At 45.8% G+C, this 27,092-nt stretch overlaps 1 protein-coding gene across 2 annotated transcripts in view; it reads left to right on the top strand.

The window, feature by feature from the left end:
* The window catches only part of TCERG1L (transcription elongation regulator 1 like), a 97,227-nt gene that overhangs the window by 31,064 nt on the left and 39,071 nt on the right, over window positions 1-27,092 (top strand). For both annotated transcript variants that reach the window (XM_074875564.1, XM_074875563.1), the window contains exon 5: window positions 26,816-26,941. In XM_074875564.1, the coding sequence (XP_074731665.1) occupies window positions 26,816-26,941 (126 nt within the window). The remainder of the gene's footprint in view (window positions 1-26,815; window positions 26,942-27,092) is intronic.

Genomic DNA, 27,092 nt, shown 5'->3' with positions numbered 1-27,092 from the left:
AGGATTTCTTTTTAAATTGCAATACCACCTTGATAGTTTTTTCTCAGTGTAGTATTTTGGAAATCGGGGGAATGTTCACCCAGAAAGGTATTAATGTAAGAAGAACAGCAGATCTGAGACAGGGTCTCTGTGGTGATAAATGGTGATAAATGGCACAAGTTCATCCTGGGAAGTGCAGGACATGGTGCGTTCCAGCTCTGATGTTGAAGGAGTGTCATTGCCCGCGTTGCCAAAGCGGTTCAGTAACTCAGAGAAACTTGTCGTAATTGAGAATAATCCTGAGAAGGGTGCCTTATGGGATTGTTTGTGGTTTCTGGTCTATGTTTTTGTGTCTGTTGCTATCCTGTCCCTCTTCCTACAAAACAAGCTAGATGACAAGCAGTCCCCAGGGGCACTCTGGTATTCCCTGGGCACCCAGTGTAGGGAAGAGTCTCATGGTTCAGCTTGAATAATATTGGTGCAGAAGAAAAAAGGAGAGAAAGTGAGTAAAAATGATTGTTTTCCTGTACTGTGCCTCATTGTGCTGATAGTGTGTGTATATGTGTACCTATGGAAATGCACACGGCTGGGCCAGGTGATGGAGGTGCTGGGGGGGTCGATGCTGGGAGCAGGAGTCGCACAGTGTGAGGCAGAGAGCGAAAACTTGGGGCCAATTTTCTTTGTTGACTAGAATTGTGACAAGTATTTGTTTGCCTTTTTAATAGTTAATCAATGAGCAGTGGTATTTTCACATTAATTTTCATGAACAGGCTCACGGAAGGAATTTTGCTGGGCTGCCTCCTCCTGAACCATCAGCGTGGCAGAGGCTCAGTCTAGTCTGAAAACGGTGGCGCTGAAATTTAAAGACTTAAGGGGTGCTTTTTGGAAGAGAAGTCCACTTGGATTAGTGGCACTGAATGCGTGACATTTCTCTAGTCTGACACTTGGCTTCCCCCCCCCCCCCCCTTTCTATGGAATTGCCTTCCCTCTCTTATCAAAGTAGGCAGAGTTAAGGAAAGTATACTTGCCTCTAATGCTACTGCTTTTGAAAGAAGGAATACTCCTTCGGTTTCTAGCTAGAAGGAAGAAATTTTTTACGATGAGGGTGGTCAAGCACTGGCACAGGTTGCCCAGGGAAGTTGTGGATGCCCCATCCCTGGAGACATTCAAGTCCAGGTTGGACGGGGCTCTGAGCAACCTGATCTTGTTGAAGATGTCCCACTTCATTGCAGGGGGTTTGGGCTACATGACCTTGAAAGGTCCCTTCCAACCCAAACTAATCTATGGTTCTGTGATTAATATGGAAAAATTAATAAGTCAGCATCCGGGTAGCCTGGGTTGTGGTTGGGGGGTTTCAAGGGGTTTGTTGGTAAGGACAGCCTCCTCACTGGGAGGAGGAGGAGGAACAACCGAGGAGGGGGAGAGCTGGAGCTCCAGCCCTGACTGTTGTACAGTCTGTGATTACCGAAATGGATTCTGGGAGTTAATTAATGAAAGCGAAAGCAGGGAATCTAATTTCACACTTGATGTATGCAGCTGTTGGGTGGCTCGCAGTAAATGGTGCTGAAGATCTGTTACTAAATATATCAAGATTTTTCCTGGGGTTGAAATCTTCGGGGCGTGTCTCGGTTCCCTTCTGTGGCCGCCCGACCCGTAAAACTGCAGGAAAACCTGGAATATTCGAGATGGGGAATTCCACCTTTATGATTTCAGGTGGGGAATCAGTGTTTGATGGCTCGGAAGCTGGGTATCTTCTGGGTTGTGCTATCCATCTTTAAAAATAAAAAGGGTGAGAAAAAGCTTCTGGCTGGGATTTGTATCTTCAGCTGTGGAATCTGAGCCCAAGCAAAGTGTCTCAAGCATTGGGTTAGCACAAGTCCACACAGCTGAGCAGTTACACGGGGACACCAGCTGAGACTCTGGGGATTGGCATCATTTGCTTTTCTAACTACGGGGCTTAAAGTGGTATTTAATAGTCTTGTTATATTTGCTATTAAATATGTCATTTTTAATACCATTATTATGATTCTTGCTTTTACAGCTATTGTGATGAGAAATCTCATTAAAGCTGGGAAATGGTTTGTGTTAACTTTTGCTGGTCACAGAGCTCTCATTTAAATTTGGACTTTTTTTTCAATTAAATGCCAGCGACAGGAGATAGCGGATGTCGTACTCAAAGGGGGATAATTCCTGCCCGAGTTCAGAGCTGTGTAAAGGCACTACCAGAGGAGGGCTGGGCAAGGTATGTCCTGGGGAGGGTGTAGGGACTTGAAGAACCTTTCTCCCCAAAAGGCAAGAAATGAGGACGCTAAAAACCCATCTAAAAATAATTCCTCTGAGAAATCTTTTAAAATCGAGAAGCTTCAGCTTTCCCAAACATGGCAAGGAGACTTCCAAAAAGCAATCAGAGTTGTAACTGCCTGCAGTTAACGCCTAATGAATGGCAAAACCATATCGGAGGGAGATTTGTACAAGGATTTTTGTTGGGGGGATATTTCATGCCCGCTAAAATGGGCTGTTCCCCCCACGCACGTCCTCCCTCCCCGCCTGAGATGGGCAGCTGGTGGCTCCTATCATCCCTGTCCACCTCCCTCTGGTCAGGGAGAGTTTGGTTGTTTTTTAACCAGTGGTGCTTACAAGCATCAATAATACAGTACACAATTTTTTAAAAAGGCTAAACGTGTCACTTCAGTTGTTAGCTTTTAACAGATTTTGGCTAGTTTTGGCTTCACTTTGGTTTTGAAGCCACTTTGACTTTACTTGTTTCTCAGCTCATCTGTTGGAAATTGCAAAAAACGGGTTGTTAAAAGAAGAGAAAGTGGATAGAAAAATCTTACCCCAGCTTGACTCATTGGCAGAAGATGCTCATCGACACTTAGTACTTACTCTGCAGATTTACAGAAATACTTGCTGACTTCTGATCTGCACATCTTCAGTTCCCATTCCAATGCGCAATTTGCTCCAGCGTTTTCTGGTTCCTAAAGCGGTTCTGCCAATACGTACTGAAATGAAAGCTTAAAATCATCCTGCAGAAACAAAAGTGCAGCTCCTGCTTGTGCCACGGCGGGTGGAAGGAGGGTGCGGGACGCGGGGCGCTCGGCTCTGTGCCGGTGGGGAGTTTGCGTTTGTTGTTGGAGGTACGTGACGACTTCAGTGTTTCCCACCTTTGGTGGAGAGCAAGGGCAAAGTGCAGAGGTTTTGTAGTAGGAATAAATATGGAGTGGGGCTGCTGGAGCTTGGGTAAAGCAAAAAAAGGAAATTTTGAGCAAGACCGTAGGACTCAGTGTATCAGACATAATTAGGGAGGAGGGCTGCTTTCGTGGCTTCCCTGCTGGGAGCCGTGCGCAGGAGACAGGGAGGTGGCGGGACGGGACCAGATTGCAGCAGGCGGTGGCAGGGGGCAGAGGGAAACCATCTCACTTGAGGAGCACCATCATGGGGAGCTCTGAGGGAGAGGGCTGAAATCCACCTTTCTGCCAGCCTACAAACAAGAATGGGCTGTAGGTTCCTCTCTTGACCCAAAGATGTCTGGATTTACTTTCAGATTTTTGCAGAAGTGTTTGGGCTCTGTTTAATTGTTTTAAAGTACTGGGCAGGGTCAGCTGCCCGTGGCACTGCCACAGACGTTCCTGCTGCCTTCTGCCCATGGTTTGCCATCTTCACTCCCAGGCAGTTTTCTCCAGCTATCCAGTTAGCGCACATGCTTGCACTTTCCCAAGAGCATGGCGTAGCCAGTTTTTGATTTTCAGCAGTACTATGTCTTATGAAGTTCCATCCTCGCCTTGTTTTCCAGAGCAGCTTTTCTGCCAGGCAGCTGTCTCTGCTTGTCTGGTCACTTCTACCACCCAAACCAATCCTACCGAGGAGAATTTGATGTCTTTCCTCAGATTACGCCTTCTGTTTGCCAGAATAATTTTGAGGAGAAGAAACAAACTACGCCTCAGTTTTCTCTTTGATAGTGATCTTTACCCAGCTTCTGTTTTCTACTGGGGGCAAAGTAATGGAAATTAAAACCTGACTGGGGGTAAGGGTGCCCTGGGCAGCCAGCTCTGCTCCTTGGCGGGCTGCTTAGGTGGCTGTGGAATTTCTGAACCTTTTAAACCCCCGTGCTTTCTGGCAAATTCATTTTAGTTGCATAAATTGATTTAAATGGGTAGTTGGAAGGTTCAGAAAACGCCCTGATTCAGCTTTCCTGAAAAGCCAGATTCTACCTTGAGATGTCCAGATGTCCAGCTCTGAGATTTCTGTGGGAATTTTGGCTTTTGACTGAATTAGCATTGCTTGGGTTTGTGGTTGCTGCTGCAGCATTAGATGCGAGGGATGGGGTGAAGATGTAGGGGTGAGCCCTGGGTAGGAGTTTGGAATTGGCTGTGGGGGTGTGGACCACACGTGGGTCATGGACCGATGCACTCACTCGAGCACATGTAGTCCCTGCTCTTTTTTCAGGATTTTAAAGTCAACATCAGCTGTATTTGCGCTGCTAATCGTATTTGCACTGCTAAAACGAGGCCTGCACTGGCCTCATTTGAGCTGGAGATTTTTTTTAATGCTCTAAGTACAGTTCTGTACAGTTTGTGGTGATGCTGAGAGGACTTGGCATCTGTTGAGGAGTGCCCAGTTACTTTAAATGCTGTCACTGTCTGTCTGTCCGCCCACTGTATGGTCATCCTGTAAGGCTCAGGGGGACAGGGAGTCCAAGCTGGAGAGCACCAATAATTTGCTAATGTCTTACCACAAAAGTGAAGTGGCTGATTTGCTCTCATTCCCTCAAATTATTATTTTTTTGTGTGTGTCTGCAGTATATACTTGATATCAATACAGATCATTTTGAAGGAAAAATTTTCCAGGGTAAGCTTTACTAGAAGTGAAATAATTTAAAACCATGCTAGTCTAGCACAGATTGTAATCTAATATTTGTAGCCATGTCATCTTTATGATTTGTATCTTGTAAATATCCGCTTGCATGAAATGAGATGAAATCGTATTTTCTCCTTGTTCCTAAAAATCAATTGTCCTGTTAAAATCATAGTGAATGAAAATTATACATTGCAGAGCAGTATCATAATTTGCAATCACGTAGGGCAGTCTGACCGTTCTTCTAGTCTGTTCATGGATATGAAGACAGTCATCACTATCCTTCCTTTATAAAGGACAAAGGATGTGGGATGTACTTAAGGACACATGGGCACAGCTTTGTACCATGATGGGTCTGGGGACACAGTCCCCAGCACGGCATGTCTCCAGCCGCCCGCACCAGGTGAGCAGGCATGTGTTTCCATAGCACACATCAGAGCCAAAATATGTCTGCACAGACAAACTTTGAGCTTTCTGCTACTCAAAACATAGTTCCAGTGGCTATTTGTGGAATTACAGTTTGTACCGAGCTGGCAGTGGAGAACCTGCTGTTGGAGTATGGGAAGAAATGCAAAGCCAGGACTTTGGAAATGAGAACCCAAACTCAGATCATAGAATGATAGAATGGTTTGGGTTGAAGGGACCTTAAAGTTCATCTTGTTTCAACCCCTCTTCCACTAGCCCAGGTTGCCCAAAGCCCCATCCAACCTGGCCTTGAACCCTTCCAGGGAGGGGGCAGCCACAGCTTCTCTGGGCAACCTGTGCCAGGGCCTCACCACCCTCACAGGGAAGAATTTCTTCCTTAGATCTGATCTAAATCTGCCCTCTGTCAGTTTAAAACTGTCACCCCTCATCCTATCCCTACACCCCTGATCAAGAGTCCCTCCCCACCTTTCCTGTAGCTGCTCTAAGGTCTCCCTGGAGCCTTCTCTTCTCCAGGCTGAACACCCCCAAGTCTCTCAGCCTGTCCTCATTCTTGAGCTTCTCCTGAACCCTGACATGGCCTTGCAGAACTAGCAAGCATTTTAAAAAGAGGAGGTGTAGGAGGAATAAACAGTACCAAACCCATCTGTGCATCAACACCTGAGGCCTAAGAGCATCCCGAGGTGGAAGACTTTGTCTGGAGCCTCCTGCACGGGAAGGGCCGTTGGTCCGTCCACCTCTGTGGGCTGGAGCGGGTGGGTCCATGCTGGCACCTCACACTCAAGTGAGTCATCCAAAAATGCCCTGCAAATTCTGGCTTCGGAGGATGACACTGGGCCTGCCGTTACTAAGCAGTGATGTGAAGGCAGTGGTTTTGTTGTTCCAAAAGCTCTTTAGATAGTTTAAGACCCAAGTTTAAAACAAGGCAGTAATGGAGATGCAGGAGGAGAGTGCTGTATGATCTTGACGGGGCTCTATAGAAATAATTGCCATATTACCGGGATTTGGCTCTGCTCCAGAATACACCTCAATTATCTGAAACTGATAGTGACACACAGCTTGCCAATTATTTGACATGATAATTTATTTTTGATTTTATCTTTAAGGGAATGAGGGATCATTGCACATAAAAATATAAAAACGATAGTCACAAATGTTGTTTTTTGAGAATTAATATCAGTTTCTCTTAGCACCTCATCATATATGTTTTTCTGTTGAATTTTGTGTATTTCTTTCCCGAAGGAAACAAACACTGATTCAGATTCAGTGTAACCCAGTTCTTCCTGGACAATGAAAATATAGCTAGAAGATATTAAAAAGCTCCCAGGATTTTCCTTCAAACTGCTACAGTAGTGCACGCACTGGGTTGTTTCATAAGTTACTGGTGAGAATTTAATTGTGGCTTGTACAATTTAGCCTGCTGCAGATGAACGGCCCCCGCGGGCTGCAAGGTCTGATCCTGCCAGCCTTGCTCAGAGGGGGTTTTATTCCCTGTAGCAGTGGATTCTTGATATAAAGGGACAGTTTCCTTTTTTCAGCTTTATATGAGGGTGGAGAAAAATGTTGAGTTTGGGATGGGATTTACAAGCCGTAGAATAGAGGGTGGTGGCAGTGGGGAGCTGCAGTGGTGGGTCCAGGCTGCAGAGCAGCCTCGGTGCACGCCGGCGGTCGGTGCCTTCTGGCTCCCCGAGGTTTAAATAACCGTCTGTCTCGTGATCTGGCCGTAATAGTACACACCACTGCTGAACCTGAGCTGTTCGTGTTTGTGGGCAGTGGCAGCTGTACACGTACAATATACAATTCTGCACCCAAAAAATTCAACAATTCTGTTCATTGCTGAGGCAGGGAGCACTGCGGAATGTACGGTCCTGCCTTTACCGTGAAGATGTGTTTGCATTTCGTTTCTCCCTTTGGTTTTGAAAAAAACAAACCAGAAAACCTGTGTTACTTCAACTTTTGGCCTTAAAGTTATGGAGTTAGTGGCAATTAAATATCCGAGTTCCCAAATCTGTCTGTAAATCTGAGCTGGTTGGGTTGTGCACTGATGGTTCCGTTACCTTCTTTCTCTGCACTTCTGGAGACCAGTCGAACACTCACTGTAGAAGATTTCCAGAGGAAGGAGACCTTATGCAATAAAATAGTGACTTAGGAAAATGGCATGAGTGAGAACCCCAAGTTGTGCCCTTTAAGTAAGGGAAAGAGAGCTTTTCAGCATTTTGAAGCCTCCCTGCCTCTGGGAGAGGATGTTCATCAACAGTGATCTCATACTGTATGTACATTTTGATACCAGATGAAGCGTGCTTTGTTTTAATTTCTCTTTGCAGTTGTAACTAGCCCATGTTTCGATTTCTGTGCTTAGCCAGACCTGAGCATCACTGAAAACAAAGGAAGCTGACGAGAAAAGAAAGGTGCCAAACAAATTTGTTTTCTTAGGATCCCTAATTTCTCTTTAATGAACTATAATATCATGTATAATTTTAAGCACACGCTTTGCATATTTTTAAAATGCATTTTTGCAGAAGAAAACCGTAGCCGTTGCCCATACCTCCCAGCTGATCTGGATCTGGTGCAACATTCTGGTTGCTTTAAAATGGCATGAAAAAAAAAAAAAATTGCTTCTAGCCCAGAATAGCTATTGTTTGTGTAGCTGGCAGAAAATCAGACGCGTAACACTCCAGTAAGTTTACGTTACTATGGATTGGTTTGGCTCAAGAAGGATCCCTTTTTTTCCATCCTTTTTGGCACTTTAGAGGTTGCCCTGTTTCATTTGTTTTCTATTGCTGATTCATTTCTTCAAGCAGATATTTAAGAAGTAATTACTTCAGTCTGAGGAGAGCGGCCGCTGTGCATTAGCGAGAAAGCCAACACATTTCCATAGGCATTGCAAATTAATCGCTCTGTTCCAAAAACCCGAGAGATTTCCAATATTTCCAAGTATGGGAAACAGACAGAAACATGTCAAGAGCCTACTGAAGCTGAGGTCAAAATAATTCAGTGAGAATTCCCACCATCGAGATTTCCAGAGGTTTACCCTGGAAAAGGGGTCAGCTGCCAGGTGCCCTTGGCAGAGCTCGCCCGCCCACCAACTCCTGCGCCTCTGCAGGAGTCGTAAGTTTTATTTTGCATATAAGCATTGATTTCATTAAGATTTGTGGGAAATTTATACATGAGGGTTGGGTCATGGCTGATATAAGCACAGAAACTTGTGTCAAGCCGTATTATGAGCCAACATTTTCCCATTGTTTAAATATCCCTTTCCCAAAAGAAAGAGCTAGAGGAAAGGGAAGGACAAATACTTAATTTCTTTGCTTAGGTGTGTCCAAAAATGCTACAGGTCCTTAAACCTTAGTCCAGGTAGTAAAGGGAGATTGTATCTTGAGAAGCTTTTCCACAAGTGAGGTGAAATCTGAAATGATAGTCTTGTCTTAAAATCCCATGAGAAATTAAGTTTTTCAAGGAAATCTAAATGAGCGTGTAGGAGGATATAAGAGTTGGAGGGTCAGTCTCAATTTTAACCACAGTGGTGCCGCGGCTCTGTCAGTTCTTTTTGCCAAGGTAAGACAAGGGCAGGCTGCTCTTTTACTGTGCTGAAGTGCTTCATCTCTATAGAAGTACTGGTAGAGTAACTGGTGTGAGATTTATTTTCTGATTTTTTGGAAGCCTGAAGACTCACTTGGAGAGCCTGAAAGGTAACCATCCTGTCAATGGATCTACAGTGCCCAGGTCTCCCTTGGGTGACTTCTGGGACTTGCCAATCAAAGACCCCCAAACCACTTCCCTTGAAAATGCAAATATGAAAAATACTGTTGAACTTTCTTGGGGGATGCAGGGAGGAATCAGTGTGTGTTAGAGCTGCTGTCTGGTCATTGGAAAGCGGTGGAGGCCTTTGGCAGATTCCTGAGCTGAAATGCTGCCACAGTCAGAGGGCTGAGTTGTAAGAACTAAACAAAAAGAAATATTGTTTGTTTTGTGAGCCACCATAGTAAATACATACATTTTTACTCATCCTAAGTAAAGGTATTCTTATTCAAAACAAACAGATATTTATTTTCTCTACTTTAACTGTGCTTTGAGAGCTGAATCTATCTTCTCAAGCACCTTTTTCAGGCATGGCAGCCGTTTCCTAGGTAGATTACCATGAAAATTCCCCATGTGAGCATTAAGCAGAAGGAGTCGGACCGTGCTGCTGCTCTCCCCTCCCTCTGCGAGCGCCTCTCCCGCTGCTCAGGGCACAGCTGCCACGTACGTGACCCCTCAGATCGCCTCATTACCTGCAAGACTACCAGAGGAAAATAATTTCTGATAATCTGGTTTTCACACAGAACTCACTTGCCAGCCTGGCATTCATGAACATAACAGAGGATTGTTGTGACGTGATGTAAATATTTTCTGAACATGGGTTTTTTTCTGTTGGGAGACTGCTGCTGCCCCTGAGACATACCCCAGCTCATTTGGCCATGGGTTGGATGCTCTTCCAGCTCTGGGGGCTCTGCACCCGCTGGCTGGTGGCACAGTTGGTGGCATGGACCTGCTGAGGGGTGGCAGGGAGCTCGGCAAGGCTGTGCAAGGGAGCATCGCTCACCCCTTTCGTTGTACCCGGGAATTGAATCTGGGCAGAGTCCTTGCAGCTGAAGCCACACGGTCCTTCGTTCCTCAGTGATAGAGGATGGTAAAACAAGACTCTCAAAGCAAGGGAACTCGGTGGCAGTCAGAGGAGATGACACTTGATTGCTGAGACAGCCACGTCTGCTGGCCAGTCAGCGTGCAAGGAGATGGGCAATTACCTCCTTAAGTAATTCTCTGACCTACTGAGGGCTAGTTTCCTACGGATTTATGCCTCCTGGTATTTAAGTAAGTACAAACTTCACCTGAAGCTTTTTTGACATTCAGAGCACTTTCCTTTCTCATGGATGCTCAGGCGCTTTTGAAAAGATGAGATTTTGCCGTTGTCTTCTTTCAGTCCAAGCACTCAAAGCATCTCTGTCCTCCTCCCTGCCCTGCTGTTCAGGAATTTATTCAGTCTTTGAAAGATCGACCTTTCTTTTCAGATTTGTACAAAAGCTACTAGTGGTTTCAAATGTATTTGTGGAGGACCACAGGTATGTTTGGGCTAATATCCCCTAAAACAGAAAGTATGAAGAGAAAACTTTGCTTCAGTAGGAGCCAGGCTAAGGAGCCTGGAGCTGTGCTGGGGCAGCTCCAGGGAGACAAAAACTCATCACTAAACAGCTCATTACTGACTTCCAAAAGTCTAGTGACGAGCGAGGGATGAAGGGCTTTGGGCTGATGCTGTTGGCAGCTGGGCCCTCAGCACGGCCGTCGTATTTCTGCACCTGCTTTTTATAAGGTGTCTTCAGTCTGGGTGTCTGCTCAAAGCTATGTATACTTGTCTATAAAATAACTAAGGACGCTGAAAATTGGGCTTGGGGAGGGCTGGAGAAGCCATGGGAGTGGGGAGCTGGTTGGGGCATCTTCAGCAGCGCTGGCCTGTCGCCATCACGACCCTCCGCCCCGGGCAGGGATGCAGAAGGGGTTCAGGGGTGCTGCTGGGGCTTTGCTGGGGACGAGCTTTCTGCCACGTTCACCTTCTAGAGCCGTTCCGAGTCAAACGATTGTAATTAAAAAGAAGGGATTTGTTTATTTCATATTAATTAAATGGTTATTCTTGATACCATTTAACTGAATTCCAGTGTAACAGTGGAAAAATGGGTGTATCCTTTAGAAAAGGCTGGTGATAGTTCTCCGTATTGTCCATGTATATATATGTGTGTGTGTGTGTGTGTGTATCTGTAGTTATGTGTGTCATGCTGCTATTTTTCATTTAATTGAACAGTGAAAGTCTTATACTAATTTTCTGACCTCCTTATAGGGCAATTTATTAATCTGATGGAATAGCAATGAGGTGCTTAAGCTTCTACACTATCTATTTTTAACTTAAAAAAAATTTTAAAAATTCTGTGTCAAAATTCATAAGCCAGCTAATGTTTTTCCGGTTTGTGTGATGCGCTTGAGTCCCTCATGTCTGTGCTAGGCAGTACCATAACCTGCTGAGAGCTATTCCTTCCTAGAAACAGACATTTGGTATCACCCTTCACCCTTCCATCTCATTGCCATTCTTCTATTTTCCATCCCAGGTTATTGAATATATTTGTTAACTTTCCAGTACAGTAGCAGAATAGATCTTCAATAGCAATTTCTTTTTTTTTTTTTTTTTTAAATTTAAAAATAGGAAAACTCTAACAAAAATAAAACCACAGGAAACCTGGACAAAGAACTGCAAAGCAATCAGGGTGATTCTGCCAAAAGCAATGACGCCGCCAAAATTCAGAGTGGTGTTTCTGTTTGGATAGGAAACTATGGAAGTCTTGATTTATAAAATCCTCCTCATTTTTTCACCTTGCCTGCACAAGCGGCCCGCGGGCTGTACCGCTCGCTGGCCTCGGCTTCCCACCCCACAGATGGGATGGCTCGCTGCCTGTACGGCCTGCTGATGTTTTGGGGGTATTTTACACCAAGGCTTGCTTAGAGAGCTGTATAAAGGACCCTGAGAATGGCTGGTGGTGTCCTCATCCCCATGAAGAAGGTGAAATAGGGAGGTGATAGTCCCCCTGTACTCTGCACTGGTGAGGCCACACCTGGAGTGTTGTGTCCAGTTTTGGGCACCTCAATATGAGAGAGATCTCGAGGTGCTGGAGTGAGTGCAGAGGAGGGCAATGAAGCTCATGAAGGGCCTGGAGAACAGATCCTGTGAGGAGAGATTGAAGGAGCTGGGACTGTTCAGTGTGAGGAGGAAGAGGCTGAGGGGAGACCTCATCACTCTCTACAGCTCCCTGAAAGGACGTTGTAGAGAGGTTGGTGCTGGTCTCTTCTCACAGGGAATTAGTGACAGAACAAGAGGGAACGGCTTTAAACTGCAACAGGGGAGGTTCAGACTGGACATTAGGAAAAAATTTTTCACAGAAAGAGTGGTCAGACAGTGGAATAGACTGCCCAGGGAGGGGGTGGAGTCACCATCCCTGGATGTGTTTAAGGGTCGTTTAGATGAGGTGTTGGGGGATGTGGTGTAGGGGAGAACTTTGTAGAGTAGGGCTGATGGTTGGACTCGATGATCCCGAGGGTCTTTTCCAACCTGAGTGATTCTGTGATTCTGTGAAATGCCGTCTGCTGGGACCTGAGCGGCGATCCCACCGGGCGCCTTCAGCATGTGCTCGCAGTCCGCTGTGAAGAGTGTGATGGAAACTGTCCCCTTTAGGGACAGATCTGTATACATTTTCTTCTGAAAAACAGACCATTTTGAGGGAGTTTTATGGTCCATGCTCAGAAAGGTCTTTGCTGTGGTCACCAGCTTTCCAGGTGTTTCTCCTCACCACCAGCCCTCCCGTTCTGGGTTAGTTATGAACCAGTAGATGTTTGGCTTTGCTTTGGCTTCCAGTTCAGTCCCATTCACTGGAACAAGTGCAAACCGGTGAATCCTGCACATTTCACCCAGCGAGTCAGGCTGTGCCTTACACGGGGTGGGGGGAGAACACACTTTTCAACTCCTGGTGTAAATGCTGCTCATGTGTGGCCTGTCCTTCTCTGTCAGCAAGCAAAGGCTGTTTGCATCTCAGTGTTGAATTTGCTTCAGTTTCTGGTTTCCAGCTGAAAAGTCAAGGGGCCCTTAGAACGTTCTGGGTGAGGGAGTGCTCAGCAGTTGTGTGCAGGTATGCACCAGAAATCATCATCATTTCCCGGCGTAGCTCCTTTCGTGGTAGATACCAAGGAAAATTTTAAACAGTGATTGCCATTTCCACCTCCCCCCCCACCCCCCCCCCCCCCAGCTTTTAGTCTTTTTTGGGGTGACTGGGCTCACTGCGCCTTCCTACGTAGCATCACGGTGTATTGCAGTGTGCTGGAGGCTTTCCCCATAACCCATGGCTGGAGGTGAGGAGGTGGGGGGGACAGGCTGGGTTTTCTCTGCCAGGCTCGGGTGAGACTGACATTTTGCTGCTTGAAGTTCGGGGTGGGAGGGAGGACAGGGCAGACTTTGCTAAACCTTTGAGCAGCTGGGCTGTGTCTGTGCCAGCTGTGCTGGAGACGTTCCTTGCAAGGATTCACCCAGCAGCACCTTTACAGACCAGTGAGGGCAGCTGCTGCTCAAAAAACGCAACACGTCTTGCAATCTGAAGCAGAGGGGAGAAGATAATCAGATTCAGAAAGTGCTGCGTATTTTTAATGAACGTATCTGGGCCTTTCAAAGAAACAGAGTAAGGGAAGAGAATTCAGCAAAGGTGGCTTCTAGGGAGCCTCGGGTTTAGCCAACTGAAGATGGCCTTGAGGAAAAGTGTGGTGTGACCTTGAGGAGAAGGCAGAAGCAGAGCTGAGGGGCTGAATGTAGCTGGAGGAGTCTGCACGGTTTGTAAAAATTGATTTTTTTTCTTTCTTCTTTTTTTGGTTACTGTTCAATTCCTCCTTTGTTCAAACAAAGAGACTTCTCCCATCCTTTGCAAATACACAGTGTTGCCCCAAATTACCTAATCATGACGGATGTTGCCTCTAAATGAAGCAAGTCCCTGGGCTCTGATCTTCACTAACTTCTGGGGTCATAAAATGATAACAGCAATAATAAAAATAAATTGGTGTGTTTCTGCTTCTGACTGTTACTGGCTATTAGGCACAGCAATTGAAATTATTAATTTCATTGCTCTCCTCTTTTCAGTAGTAAACTACCCGTTTATGGTCCAGGAATTTTGACAAACTAATCCTCCGTGTCGCTGACAACAGTTTGGCCAGACCACGATAAGCAAATTGGGGGTCCTCAAGGGGAAGCAGGATGACAAGTGTCCGCATCGCCTTGTCCTGGGTGAGCATCCCTGGGGCTGGGAACAGGCAAAGTCCTCCAAAGTAATATTTCAGTAATGAAAGAATTGGACCAGATATGGATTTATTCTGTTTCCTTATTATCGAACCATCCTCCAGTGGGCTCTTCTGCCTGTGACCTTCCTTGCCAGCAGAAAGTCTGCATTTCTCTGCTGGGCTTGATTTATATCGGGTAGTGGGTTCATGCTAATGCTTCTTGCCCGACCTGCTTAATCCTAGTTACACAGTTCTTTAGGTTATTATCTTCCTTTTCATGATTTTTGAACTTTACCCCTGTTTCTCTCTCTCAATTCAAGTCCAGATCCCACAGGAGAAATTAGAGAGACAATAGAAATGAGTTAAATGTGAAATGTTGTCGATGATTTTTATAAGCAAGCTGCAGTTTCCTGTCAGCATTGTGCATTGGATTTTCATTCCCCGTAGTTAGCGCCAAACTACTGAGCTGCCCCCGGCCGCAGTCGGGTATTACAGACATTTCTCAAATCAGACAAGGGCTCTGCCTAGTGCCCACTACCAAACCCCCCAGGCTTCATGCCTCGAGCTCAGTGCCTCAGACAGCGAGGAGGGTTTTGTAAAATTGCTCAGCCACCGTAAGGACGAGGTGACTTAGATGCTGCACTGGGCACGGGCACCTCTTCTCCTCCCTGTCACGGTGTCCATGTTGCGATGGCTGTGTCCGCAGGGAAGGGTGACATCTTCCTGCAACAGGACGAGCCTGGCACGTGCTTGGGCTGTGGTGTAGACGTGCTCATTAGCTGCCGCTGAGGAACTGCTTACTGCGTGGCTTCACTCATCTGCTCTTCAGTTTTCTGTTCCTTCCAGCAGTTTCCAGGAACTTGGGTGAGATTCCTTCACAATTTAATGCTATTCATTAAACCAGTTTTGTAATTTGGCAGTGTTACAATAGTTTGATTATTTTTGAATGAGCCATATGGAATCATCAAGGTTGGAAAAGCCCTTGAAGATCCTCCAGTCCAAACATGAACCTCACACTGACCGTTCCCAACTGCACCAGATCCCTCAGCGCTGGGTCAACCCAACTCTTCAACCCCTCCAGGGATGGGGACTCCCCCCCTGCCCTGGGCAGCCCATTCCAACGCCCAACAACCCCTTCTGCAAAGAAATACTTCCTAAGAGCCAGTCTGACCCTGCCCTGGCGCAGCTTGAGGCCATTCCCTCTTGGCCTGGCGCTGGTTCCTTGGGTCAAGAGACTCATCCCCCCTCTCTGCACCCTCCTTCCAGGGAGTTGTAGAGGGCAATGAGGTCTCCCCTCAGCCTCCTCTTCTCCAGACTAAACCCCCCCAGTTCCCTCAGCCGCTCCCCATCAGACCTGTGCTCCAGACCCTGCACCAGTTTCGTCTCTGGACACGCTCGAGTCATTCAGTGTCCTTTTTTCTGTAGTGTAAGTGTATATATATATATCTCTCTACCCAAAGTTGGTGACCCTTTGCCTGCACAGCGTTCAGGGTAGCACCAGGACAGATAAGCAACCCTGTGCCCTTCAGCTGGAACAGGGATGAAGGGCAGGGTGGGAGAGGACATGACAGAGGTCTGTAAGGTCATGGGAGGTGTGAGGAGTGTAAGCGAGTATCAGCCTCTCACAAAGACACAGCGTTCTCAGGTGTTAAACAAACAAGACACAGAATATTTGGAACTCCTTGCTAAAGAGCTTTGTCAGTGCAAAAGCCTCTGTGTGGTTTATCTTGATGAGTGCAAAAGAGTTACTAGAGACGTTTGTAGACAAAAAAGCCCATTGAGGTTTATTGAATCGTTTGAGCCACAGGTATTTGAAGGGTTGGAAGAGTACCCTAGTGAAATATTATGCTATCCCTGTGCTTTTTCTTCCACCTTTTCCCTGTCTGTCACTACATTCTTGCTCCATTCCTACACTCTTCCCACAGCATTTGCAATTAGCCGTGGCTGGGAGCAGGGTGCTGGGCAGGAAGGCCCGTTGCTCTGATGCAGCGTGCCCGTCTTGCACTTAACGTTCTTATGGATACTGCAACATGGGTTTTTCTTCATCTGTGAATGAAGACCGCCTCTCAAATGAGGGGTCTCCATGCAGTCCACAGGCACTATCCATCTGCAGCACGCCTGGTACGTTTGTGGCTATTTTTCAGGCGTGTGCAAGGGTTGTTTCTTTGGCTTGTTACGTTTTTTCTGAATTTGATGTTGTATCCCATTAGATTATTAGCAGGCACTCCATTGTTTGCTGAGCACAGATTTTAGTCTGAAAAATCCACAGAACCCAGGAAAATTTTGTGTAAAATTCTGACAGGGGAGGGTTTGATGTGCTCTGTGCCAGAATTTCTCCTCTCATCTCTGAAACGGGTTTTACAGCACTAAGTGCATCTGTTCCATGAGTCTGTATGGATTCAGGATTATTATCAGTAAGAAATAAGGAATTGATGGCAAATTTGTGAGTAGTGTGCTCTGCTCCCAAAACTTGCTTTCTGTAGGTACTCACCACAAAAAGGAAAGAGCAGCTCGATCTGCCACTGTGAAGAAAACTCTTTTGAGTGTTTGGACTCGATATTAGCGTTTTCTTTCATATTTATAGGTTGTTTTCTGCTTTAGGCTTTCCTGGTGTTGGTTGGTTGGGTTTTGTTTGATTTTTTTCCATGCAGAAGTGGAATTCCTCTAGACGGTATCAAAAGGGCAAAGCCCAAAGCCTGCCTTACATCAGCATTGCTCTGCAGGTCCCTCTGGAAGCGTAAGGTAAAGCCTTTCCCAAGCAGGGCCAGGCCACTGAATATTTAAAGCTTTTTGTTAATACATTCTCATTACATTTCAATTTGGATGTAAAAAAGAATCATTGCAGCTCACATTTGACTTAGAAATAAGCATATTTTGGAGTACCTGCTGGGCTCCTTATTGAGTGTGGGATCTTCAGCGTTGCATCAGTGACTTGAAAGTCAACAAAATTATACTGTTAATAGTTTTTTACTCCTTGGTCGTGGGCACACTTCTGAAAATTACATTCTTGGGCTTTACACCACTGAAAATTTTCGCTGTCTTTAGAAACCAAAGGTGATCCTGTCTGTACACAGCAGAATGTAATGAATATGCATACAAACAAGGAAGAAAATCACATTTCTGACAAAGCTGAGGAATTAAAACACTGGTGTTCCAGGATCAAAACAAGGTGCTAGAATAGATTAAAATATTATTGGAAAGGAAACAAAATTCCCATCTTCCCATGCCAGAGACCAGCTGCACTGGCAGGAAGGTGCCATTGCAGAGGAAGCCTGGACGTGGGGGGGTCTCAGCCTCTGGCCGCAATGTCCATCTTCTGGGCCTTTGCCTCTGGCAAAAGATGAAGCTGGGAAGGGGCAGGAGTGGAGAGCCCGGAGTTTTCAGGCTGACCTCCCGAGCCCTGCGGACCAAAGGGGATAACCCCGATGTCGGAGGAGCTCGGGGAGGGGATTCCCTGGTGCTCATGTGGTGTGTGGCCAGTGTCCTGTGGCTGTTGGTAGTCACCTGGGCTGGCAGCGCAGGCAGCGCCAGCACAGATGTAACTGTGAGGGGCTGCCATACTGTAGAGGGGATGTGCTGATATTCAAGGGTGCTAAAATGTATTTTCCATTTGTCATCTTCTGTTTCTGAGCTATTTAAGGTGTGAATAAGCAGCAGATATTTCTGTCTTCTTTCCGAGGCTGTTGGTGTTTTCCCATCGACTCCAGTGGGCTCTGACAAGAGCTTTTCAGTAACAACTAGTACCCGCGTGTAATCTCCATCTCTCAGCAGCAGAGATGCAATGGTTTTTTCTTTCTTTAAGGCAGTGAACTTTATGGTGGGTGCCACTTGGACAGTAGTCTCCAGCAGAAGAATAACTTACCTGATTTGAAGATGTTTTTTCAATAACAAATGCGTTCATAGTGCGTCTTGATTGTATTAAAATATCATAGAATTAGTTTGAAACGCTCCCAGGCAATGAAGCTTCTATGTTTAAAAGCTGGTTTGTGATGGGATGGAGAAGTGTTGCACATCCCTGCTTTGCTGTGGTTTCCTGCTTTGAGATCTCCCAAGGGGGTCTGCTCGCTCACCTCTGCTCCAGCCAGGTGCTGCTCTTGAGCAGTGATTTCAAGTGTGGTGGCATTGACTTCATTTCCCAAGCGTGGGTGAGGGCAGCAGCCTCTCCAGCCCTGGGGCAGGGGGGCTCCCAGCTGCTCCCCCCACCCCACAGAGGCCAGGGCTGCCAAACCTGGAGAGGAGCAGCAAAACCGTTGAGGTGCTTTGCCCTGAACACCCTGCGGAGGTGATGGGACAGCCGGCAGAGCCTGGCTCCTACAAGTGAGGAGTGGGTGCCATCAGCAGCACCCCCCTTACGGGATGGCATCATTTGCCAGCAGTATCTCACCTCTTTCACCCCATTTTTTTTCTTACGCAGCAGGTGGGCATTGGGGTACCGTGCTGGAGAGGGGTTTTCTCTCCCCCATTTTGGTGACAGCACGAAGGTGCCGTTTTCATGCAGGGCTTTCTCTTGGGAGTACCCACCAGCACTTGGAGTGGATGGGATGGATGGGAATGGGTCTCTGCAGCAGTGACTTCCCTCTGGAGCATGTCGGTGCTGCCTGGGACAGGGGCTGCGGGACCCCTCTGACACAGCTCCTCGTTCTCCCAGGCACCGCGTTCCCACTTTGAATTATTCGCTTGCGTTTCTCTTCTTTGGTGGGAGTTACTGAGGACGTTTGCTGTCATTTCATCATTGTCAAAATAAATACTCTTTATTTTCTTTCTTTTCTCTTAATGGTTCTTCTCTCATAATGGTTTCTCTCAACGGTCAGTGTGAGGTTAATGGTTGGACTGGATGATCTTCAAGGACTTTTCCAACCTAGATGATTCTGTGGCAGGTCAGAATTTGACAGGCGAATACAGGCAGATTAGTGAAAAATAACAGGAGGAATAATTCTTTTTTTTGTATTTTTTTTTTCTGGGAAACAATCTTCTAGAGGTACGCCAGCTAAGGGGAGTAGTCCCAATGGAGATTGGAGGGGATTTTGGTTCATGGTGGGTGGACCCTGCTGGGGTTGCTCTGCTGGAATGGAAGTTACTTGGTCTTGAAATCAATTAGATGACTTGTAATTCCCAATGCTCAGGAGGTATCCTGATTAATTATGACCCCATCCGTTTTTGTGTATGCTGTTAATGAAAGCATCCCCTGTCTTTGCATGCATGAGCGTACGGGGATGGTGGCCTGGCTTGCTTGTCCTGGGTGCCCCTCGCTGGGGGTGAACCAGTTACCGTTCTGACAGAGGGCCTGGGAGGAGGGATCATGTTCAGGATGAAGGGTGAAAGTTCACTTTTATACGTTATTTCTTGTAACCGATAAGGTGTGCAAAACAGTAGATGGATAGGCAGAGTTTGAGTTCGTGAGTTTTTTAACAACTATTCCCAGCTGGATTATTTCCGGTGAAACAGGATTAATATTCTCAAAAATGCCTCTGGTTTATATTCCTCTTTAATCATCTAATCCCAATGGTACAGAAAGAGTGCTTCAGTTAAATGTGTTTTTCGTACTTTTGAAACAAATATGTAACTACAGGCAAATATTAAGGATGTCATAAAAGGTGAGAGCAGATGAAAGAGATGAATGGAATAAGGAAGTTTTTAGGTGTATGAAAACCATTCAGGTTTTGAAATGAGAACCTAATTTTTTCACTGCTGAAGGGGATGGCAATGCAGTAACCGCCCTCGGTGCACGGCATCGCAGCCAGCAGAGCATCACCTGCCCTGCACCTCGGTCCGTAAAGCCCCATGTCAGGGCAGTCGGTCACTTCAGGAGCATCCCGGGCACACGGAGAGTGGTACCGGGCAGGTAGTGCCTCCATTCCTCCACCCCTTCTCTGCAGGAAACACCATTCTTATTTCATTGTGGGTTTCTCACCAAACCAGTGTTTGGATTGGGTAGTTAAATTTTAGAAGTTCTTATAAGCGTTACCCTGATCGATTCCCACTGAATTTTAGAACTTCTAAAATTTGTTACCCTGCTCGATTCCCAGGTAGGCTGGGCTGCGTTGGCTCTGTGTCCCCTGGGCATCTTGTGCTCTTACGGTTGATGCCATTTGTGGGGCAGTCTTACAAAGCTGGTAAGGAAAACAAGTTTTGAGATACAAACACGAATGATAAACTATGGTGTCCAGTAATGCATTAAGAGCTTTGCAAGAGGCAAATGAGCTGCAGGAAGAAAAGCTTTGGTTTTGGGAGCGTGATTCACACCCGTAAAGCTCAACAGAGAGACTTGTGCTGACTTCACTGGGGGTAAGATTAGGCCCATGCTACAAATATTTTCGATATGAGTATGTTAAAATAAATTATGTGACCCCTGTTCTTTTGTGCGCAGTGCTGTTAAAGTCTCCTTGAATCACACTGAGGAAGATTAGGCTTAAACCCTCACTGAACTGCTAACCTAGCTTTAAGATAATGTTGGAAATGCCATGGTTTAATTGGAAAAGGAAGGAATTAAAACTTAACAGCAGGAGCAGGAAGCCTCCCCTGCCGCAGCCAGCTGCGGTGCAGTCCAGGACCCGCGTCACGTTGTTTTGCTGTGGGCAGCTTGACTCCCGTTAACGCGGGTTGTTAACATCCCTGCGCCATGTAACAGAGTGATGGGTCTGCTGAGGCACAGAGTAAACATTTATAAAGAACAGTTTTGCCCTGAAAATCTGTCCTATCCCTTTCAACTGGGTCACGAGCGTCAGTAATGTATCTGCTCCCTCTCCTGAGGTCTGTTTTGGCTGCGAGCTAGTAGAGGAGGGAGCTGGCAACAGTGATCTGTCTGTATGGTACGGGGTAAAAAAAGAAATAGCCTTTAAATACTGTTTGCTAGAAATAACAAAGGTGGAAAAGTTAGTTGTCTTTTCTGAGCGAAATCTACTAGCTAATTTAATTTGACTCCTGGTGTGTGCCTGGGGATGGTGGTTTCTGCTGGAGGTGAGGCACAGTTGGTCAGTTTTGTGATGGGGAGTTTCCCATTCCCTTCTTCAGGTGCTTAAGCAACAGCATAAAAATGCCAGTTCGGATTTGCCGGGTGAGGGGATTGTCCGTTACAGCTGTTCCCAGTTCAACCAGAGCAGCTGTAGGACTTGGCCTCCCAGAGCCGCGTTTGCCAGGGGAGGGAAAATGTTCCCGGCGGCTGGAGCTGATCATGTCCAGGGAGCTGTGCCCTGGTCACCAGCTCTGCCCCCCGCTCACCTCGGGAAGGGTTTTGCTGAGGTGGGCTTGTGGGGAGCAGCAAGGTGGGTGCATGGAGCCCCTGGACCCCCAGCAGTGGGGCCTCAGGCACCCCAGCTCCCCTCTGGGTTCCATCATCAGACATGCAAATCAGCGTCTGCTCATCAGGGATGCAAAGCAGGGCGGCGGATTGCTTGCAAGAGGATCTTCAGGTTTCTGAACCTTCCACTCCGCTGCTTGTTGTCCTCCTCTGTCCTTGCAATGTCCTTGTTGCAGTTAAATCGAGACGTAGGTTGCTTGTGTTTTGTAAGCGACAGTAAAATGCCTCTGCACTGAAATAATCTTAAAAATGGACAGATGTTCTCAAAACGCACGATTTGCTAGTCAGGGCTCCTTGGCTCTAACAATAATCAGAAACTTCACAGAAAAGATCGTTTTTTCTCCTCCTCAATATTGTTGTAGTAAAATCTGCCTTCAACTTAACCATAAAATGCACCGAGCATGTGTGGGTGGGTGTTAGATTTCATGTTAAGGTATGATTCCAGCCCAGGTTATGTTCAGTTCATACTGAAAGCTTATATTGCATCGTGACATTAAACTCAGTCCACAGAGTTTATTTATATTCCAAATCTACCTATTGCAAAGACTGCTTTTTATGAGCACAAAGGACTAGAAAGCATAAATATTTATTCCTTAAAGGTTAAGATCACCTTAAATCATTCAAATTTATTTGGTGAGCATCAGATATAATTAAACTAAGCAGTTGAACTCAATCTGCATGTATGAAATAATATCTATATATGTGTATATATATGTGTATGCTTGACTGCAGTATGGATGGAAGCTGTGAGCTAATTACTTCCATCACATCAAAAGATGCACTGATAATTTTATTGTTCCTGGATGTGGTAATAAATCAACATAAAGAAGCAGTTGAAATTATATACTGGAAAGTCAGGTTTCAACATGCAGCATACACTGGGGTAACGAAACGAGCAGAGCTCATCTCAAGTGCTACATGTCTGACTATAGGGAGATAATTAAGCACGTTACCAAAATGATTCTGAATGCACTGAAATTCATGCGCATACCTTAATGTGAGCTCACATCTACTTGGCCTCCCTCTCAGCCTCAGAATTTGGGTGTGACCCCTCCACAGGCCGCACAGGTAGCTCACATACGGGCCACACGCAGCGTGGCCAGCATCCTGGTGCGGGAGGCTCCCGCGAGCATGGGAGGCTGGGGTGGGATGGGGCCTTTTTGGGGCCAGGTATGATTTTTCTCCCCTGCACGGTTCTGCAGCCCTCAGTAAATGGCGGTGGCGTGAGCTGTGATGCTCGGCGGCCCGTTTTGGATCTCTCGGTGTTTCTCAAAGAGATTTTCATTTGTCTCTGATGACTCTGGAAGCAATAGCGTGAAAGCGTCACTTTTGTTGTCATTAATGAGAAAAGCTAAAATCAAACAACTCTTGTTCTATAAAATATTATTCATGGAATTAGTTGTGTAGTAATGTACATCTAAGTTAGTAGCTTAAGAATGGTCTCCAAGGATATGGAAACGAGAATTTCAGTCCATTCACGTGTGTGTCCTGTTGGGCATCTCTGTAAAACTGGAGGGGCTGTAGTGACTCTGCTGTTGCATGGATCACTCCATATAATCAGAGGCACCTTAGACTTCAGTGCTGAAATTGATGGTTCCTCAGTGTTTCTTTATATCCAGAGAGCTCATCAAAGTTAATAGTTTTGCCAGGGGCTTTGACAGAAGCAGAAAAAAGAAACTGTCATTGCCTGAGGTCCGAACATCGTCTCGAGCTGGAAAATGGTTCACTGTCTTGTTAGAGATGGCCAGGTTACAAGTGTCTCCAGTTATATTATTGTGCCATAAGTAGCACAACAAACATCACACTGACCTGTTCCTCTTCTATAAATGCTTTATTTATCATTCTTCCTTCAAAGCCAGTATGGATTACATTTATCATAGTACCTCGCAGGGTAATTTCTTTATCGTGCTACTGATCATGTCTTGCAGGAATTTCTCTTATCCTAACTTAATAGCAATAAAAGAAAACACAAAAAAAAAAAAAACCCCAAGAGAGAAATAATAGAACATTTCCTTTTCTGGTGGTTTTCCTGCAGCTGCTTGCAATTCCTCTTCCCCGTGCCCCCCAGGTAGCCCGTGCTGCTGTAGGAGGGGTCGTTGTCAGCAGCCACTCTGCCATCCTGGGGAGGAGACCACCAGGAGAGCAGCATGGGGCTGCTTTGTTGGGACAGTTAGTGGGTCACAGAGGTCTCGTTGTTGCTGTCTCCCCTCTCCGTTGACGTTAACAATCTAGGAACATCTCTTGGTACCTGTTTTGCTTTGTTCTAGACCACTGCAGGTCCGTGGAGGGCTCTCACTCACCGGCTCAGGTGGGACATCTCACACGTACACCTATGGCTTAAGAAAATCCGTGCTTTGTTTATATATTTTCACATGTGCCTTGAGACATGTGGTCTTCTCTGTCGTCTGTCCTGTACGTACATCCCCTGGGCCTGGAAGGGTAAAATAGTGTTGGCACTGTCCTCTTGTTTCCTCTTTTCTGCCCCTTCCACTAGCTGGCTGGCACGATGGTAGTTTGCCAGTTAACCTTGGGCCTAGGAGGGATGTACGCCAGGCCCAGGTGAAGGCTGAAGGGTGGGAGGAAGCCCATAAAAATACTAAACGTGCTTCTTACATTCTTGCGATTTTCACAAAATAAAAACATAGGGATGTGATATATGTGGAATAACTGCGGGGCTGGTGGTTCTTGCTGTGCGTATGAGTATATAAAAATGCTCCTGGGTGTATGGTGCAAGTGGGGTTTGTTTGCAAAATACTCATCTAAGGTGACTTTCCAGTTGTCTCGAGGCCTGATCCTGCAGCCACAAAGCCCGAAGTTCAGGGTTGCTCTGCATAACCCTGCCAGCTCCTGAAGAGAGGTGATGCTGGGCCTGGACGTTGCTCTGAGTCGTGAGGGCTTGGAGGCCCTCTGAGGGGAGAGGGTGAAGAGGACGTTAATGGGGGGATTCCCCCCCCCCGCCCCCCAGCTGATTGGGACTAATAATCGCTTTCCACTTGTTCATATGGAAAAATTGCAGTTGTCCTCCCAGTTGTTCCATTCAGCACATTTGGAAACTCATTTCTTTTTTCCTTGCTGGATTGGGGTCATGGTTTTCTGAGGTGTTTTATTTGCGTATAAAATTAATAAATCATCCTTTACCAGGTGACGTCTGTAAGATACCCTGGCTAATAACAAGTTGGTATCGGACAAATGCATTATTGAACATTCAATTAACTTGGTGTTCTGGCCCAACTCCTAAGGCAATATGAACCTCCTACATTTTCCAAATATTATTTTTTGGCAAAGCTTTACTTTTCCCCGGGTGGTTCTCTAGCCAGGTTAATCCTTTGTAGGAATATGACTTTCTAATATTATAAAATGTTATTTATTTCATAAGATTTATTATTTTAGATCCATTTCTGTTGTTGTAAAAGATTATTTTAAAAATTGATTATGTTTTAAATTCTCCTTCACCTGTTATGAGGGTGAATCCCACAAAGTCTGGTGGTAGCCTGAATTCCAGTCTGCTTCAGGAACACGTACTTGATGATATGAGAAAGTGCTTTAAAATGGCAGCTTTGAAAACACGCTGGCTGGGAAGGGAAATAGCCCCGCAGTTGCCGGGCTTGTGTTTCTGTGGAGAATGTCACCAGGTCTGGGTAGAAGACATGGGCTTTCCCTGTTGCAGTAGTAATTGTGGACTTCTTGCCTCCCGTTGGGCAAAAGCAGATGTTGAACATTGCTTGGCCCACCAGGAGACCCTTCCAAACGTCACTGTTATCCCCAGGTTTCACCAGAGCCTTTGGTGCAGTGCAGAAACCTCTGGGCTTCGGGATTGAGGGCGAAGTCAGAAACAGATGGACGTGCTGCCGGGCAGTCTCTGAATGGTGTAAACTGGGTTTTCTTCAGGTTTTCTGTAGTCCCAGTTTCTACTTTCTTTCTTCATTTGAAAAATCTACTGCAAAATACTCAGATTTGTCTTGGAGAGTTTCTGGCTTCCACTGCTGTCGCCTGGTCATTGGGGTGGGAGTCAAGGGGGTGGAGGAGAGAAGAAGAAAAATCACCATAAATTTCATGATGTGCATTTTATTGTACTCATACAGGTAATTCAGATTATATTCAGTAGAATATATGTCTGCCTAACAGCAAAATGCATGCTTCATTAGCATAATTAGCACCACCATTATTATTGTTGTTGCTAAATACCCCCTTTTGCATGCGGTGTGCCTTTCCAAGTGCGTGGCACAGCTCTGGCTGCAGAACAGGAGGGCACTGCTGCCCCGGCTGTGCTGATCCCACCATAGAGCAATCAGGAAACACCCCCTCCTGTCGTCGCTAGCCCAGATGATACCCAAGACTAGTTTTGAGGAAGGAAAAGTGACTTTTTTAATGAGAAAATGTTATAATTTCATCGAAAAAAGCAACCGGTGTCCCCAGGTTGGTGGGAGCTATGTTTCATAATCTTTGGCACATGAAATTGGAGAAACAAAAATCAAGAAGAGGTTTAGAGAGTGCGAGAGACTTTTTGTAACAGTGAAGGCTTCAGAAATTATCCCTATTACTATAAAATGCAGATAAGTTGGGATGAGGAGTGTTTGATAGCACACGAGGAGTTAGTGAAACAAAAGGGCAGTAAATTCTGCAGCTTGGATCGTGCTTGGGAAATACAATGTTATTCCCAGAGTCTGCCTGAAACTAGGGATATGGCCCTACTGCCAGTTCAGGTTTGAGGTGGTGGCTTCTAAATAGGCTGTGGGGACTGCCGATGAGTTTGTGTCTGAAATGAGACAACGTGGTAAGGGTCTTTCAGTTTCTGAAAAAAGGTTTCATGCGCAGAAGGTTTGACCTCAAATGCAGCAATAGCCACGAATTCTCAAGGATTAAGTAGCCTGATTTAATTGTGTAGTTTTAGCAGCAGACCTGGATTGCTACTTTATCATGAATAACATATATGAGCAATTTAGTGATTTTCTGTTTTGTGAATTCTCTGAGCTGACTGTGATTCCCTGGGATAAAGCTGCTGGTTTAAATTATCGGAAAAATAATTTCCCGTGGATAGAGTGGGACACAAAGAGTTTGTGATGGCTAACAGTAGAAACTGGAGGTGTGTTATTTAGTCTTAAATAAGAGAACTGATCTTGCTGTAATCTGTTCTGAAAGCATTCATGTATCCTTGCAAATTCTTATTTTGTGGGCCACATTTTTATTAATTTAAAATTTCCACTGATGCTCGTTTGCTGAGAGTCAGTGGATGTCGTGGCCAGACTAGACCAGTAATTCAATTAAACCCAAACCCTATTGTTTTAACCATGCAAGTGGGTAGAGGGAGAATGTTTAGCAGGAAGTTAAAAGAGCGTTCTGTGAAATACGGCTGGGAAAAAAAGCTATTTTTTTAAAGGCATTTTTGTTTACTGGAAAAAAAAAGGTTTTCTTATGGTTTGAATGCAGGTTCTGCCTCCAGGATGGATGCTCATGTGGGTCCTTTGATGCCGACGCAAGTCACCCGGGTAACTGCTGTGTCTGCACCGGCCGTGACCTTCATGGCAACCAATTTGATGGATCAGACATTAACAGGTGTGTTTATGTTTCTATATAGATTATATTACTGAAGCATATGTTGTATGTTTGTGTACTTCCAACCAAACCATGCTTTCCATGCTGCATAGAAATGGGGGACCCTTAAAAAATTGGCTCAAATTTTGTGACATTTGCTTTAGCTAATTCT

The sequence above is a fragment of the Strix uralensis genome, chromosome 7, assembly GCF_047716275.1.
Source record: "Strix uralensis isolate ZFMK-TIS-50842 chromosome 7, bStrUra1, whole genome shotgun sequence".
NCBI lineage: Eukaryota > Metazoa > Chordata > Aves > Strigiformes > Strigidae > Strix > Strix uralensis.
The sequence above is the reverse complement of the archived record's forward strand: the minus strand, read 5'-3'. Positions and strand labels throughout refer to the sequence as shown.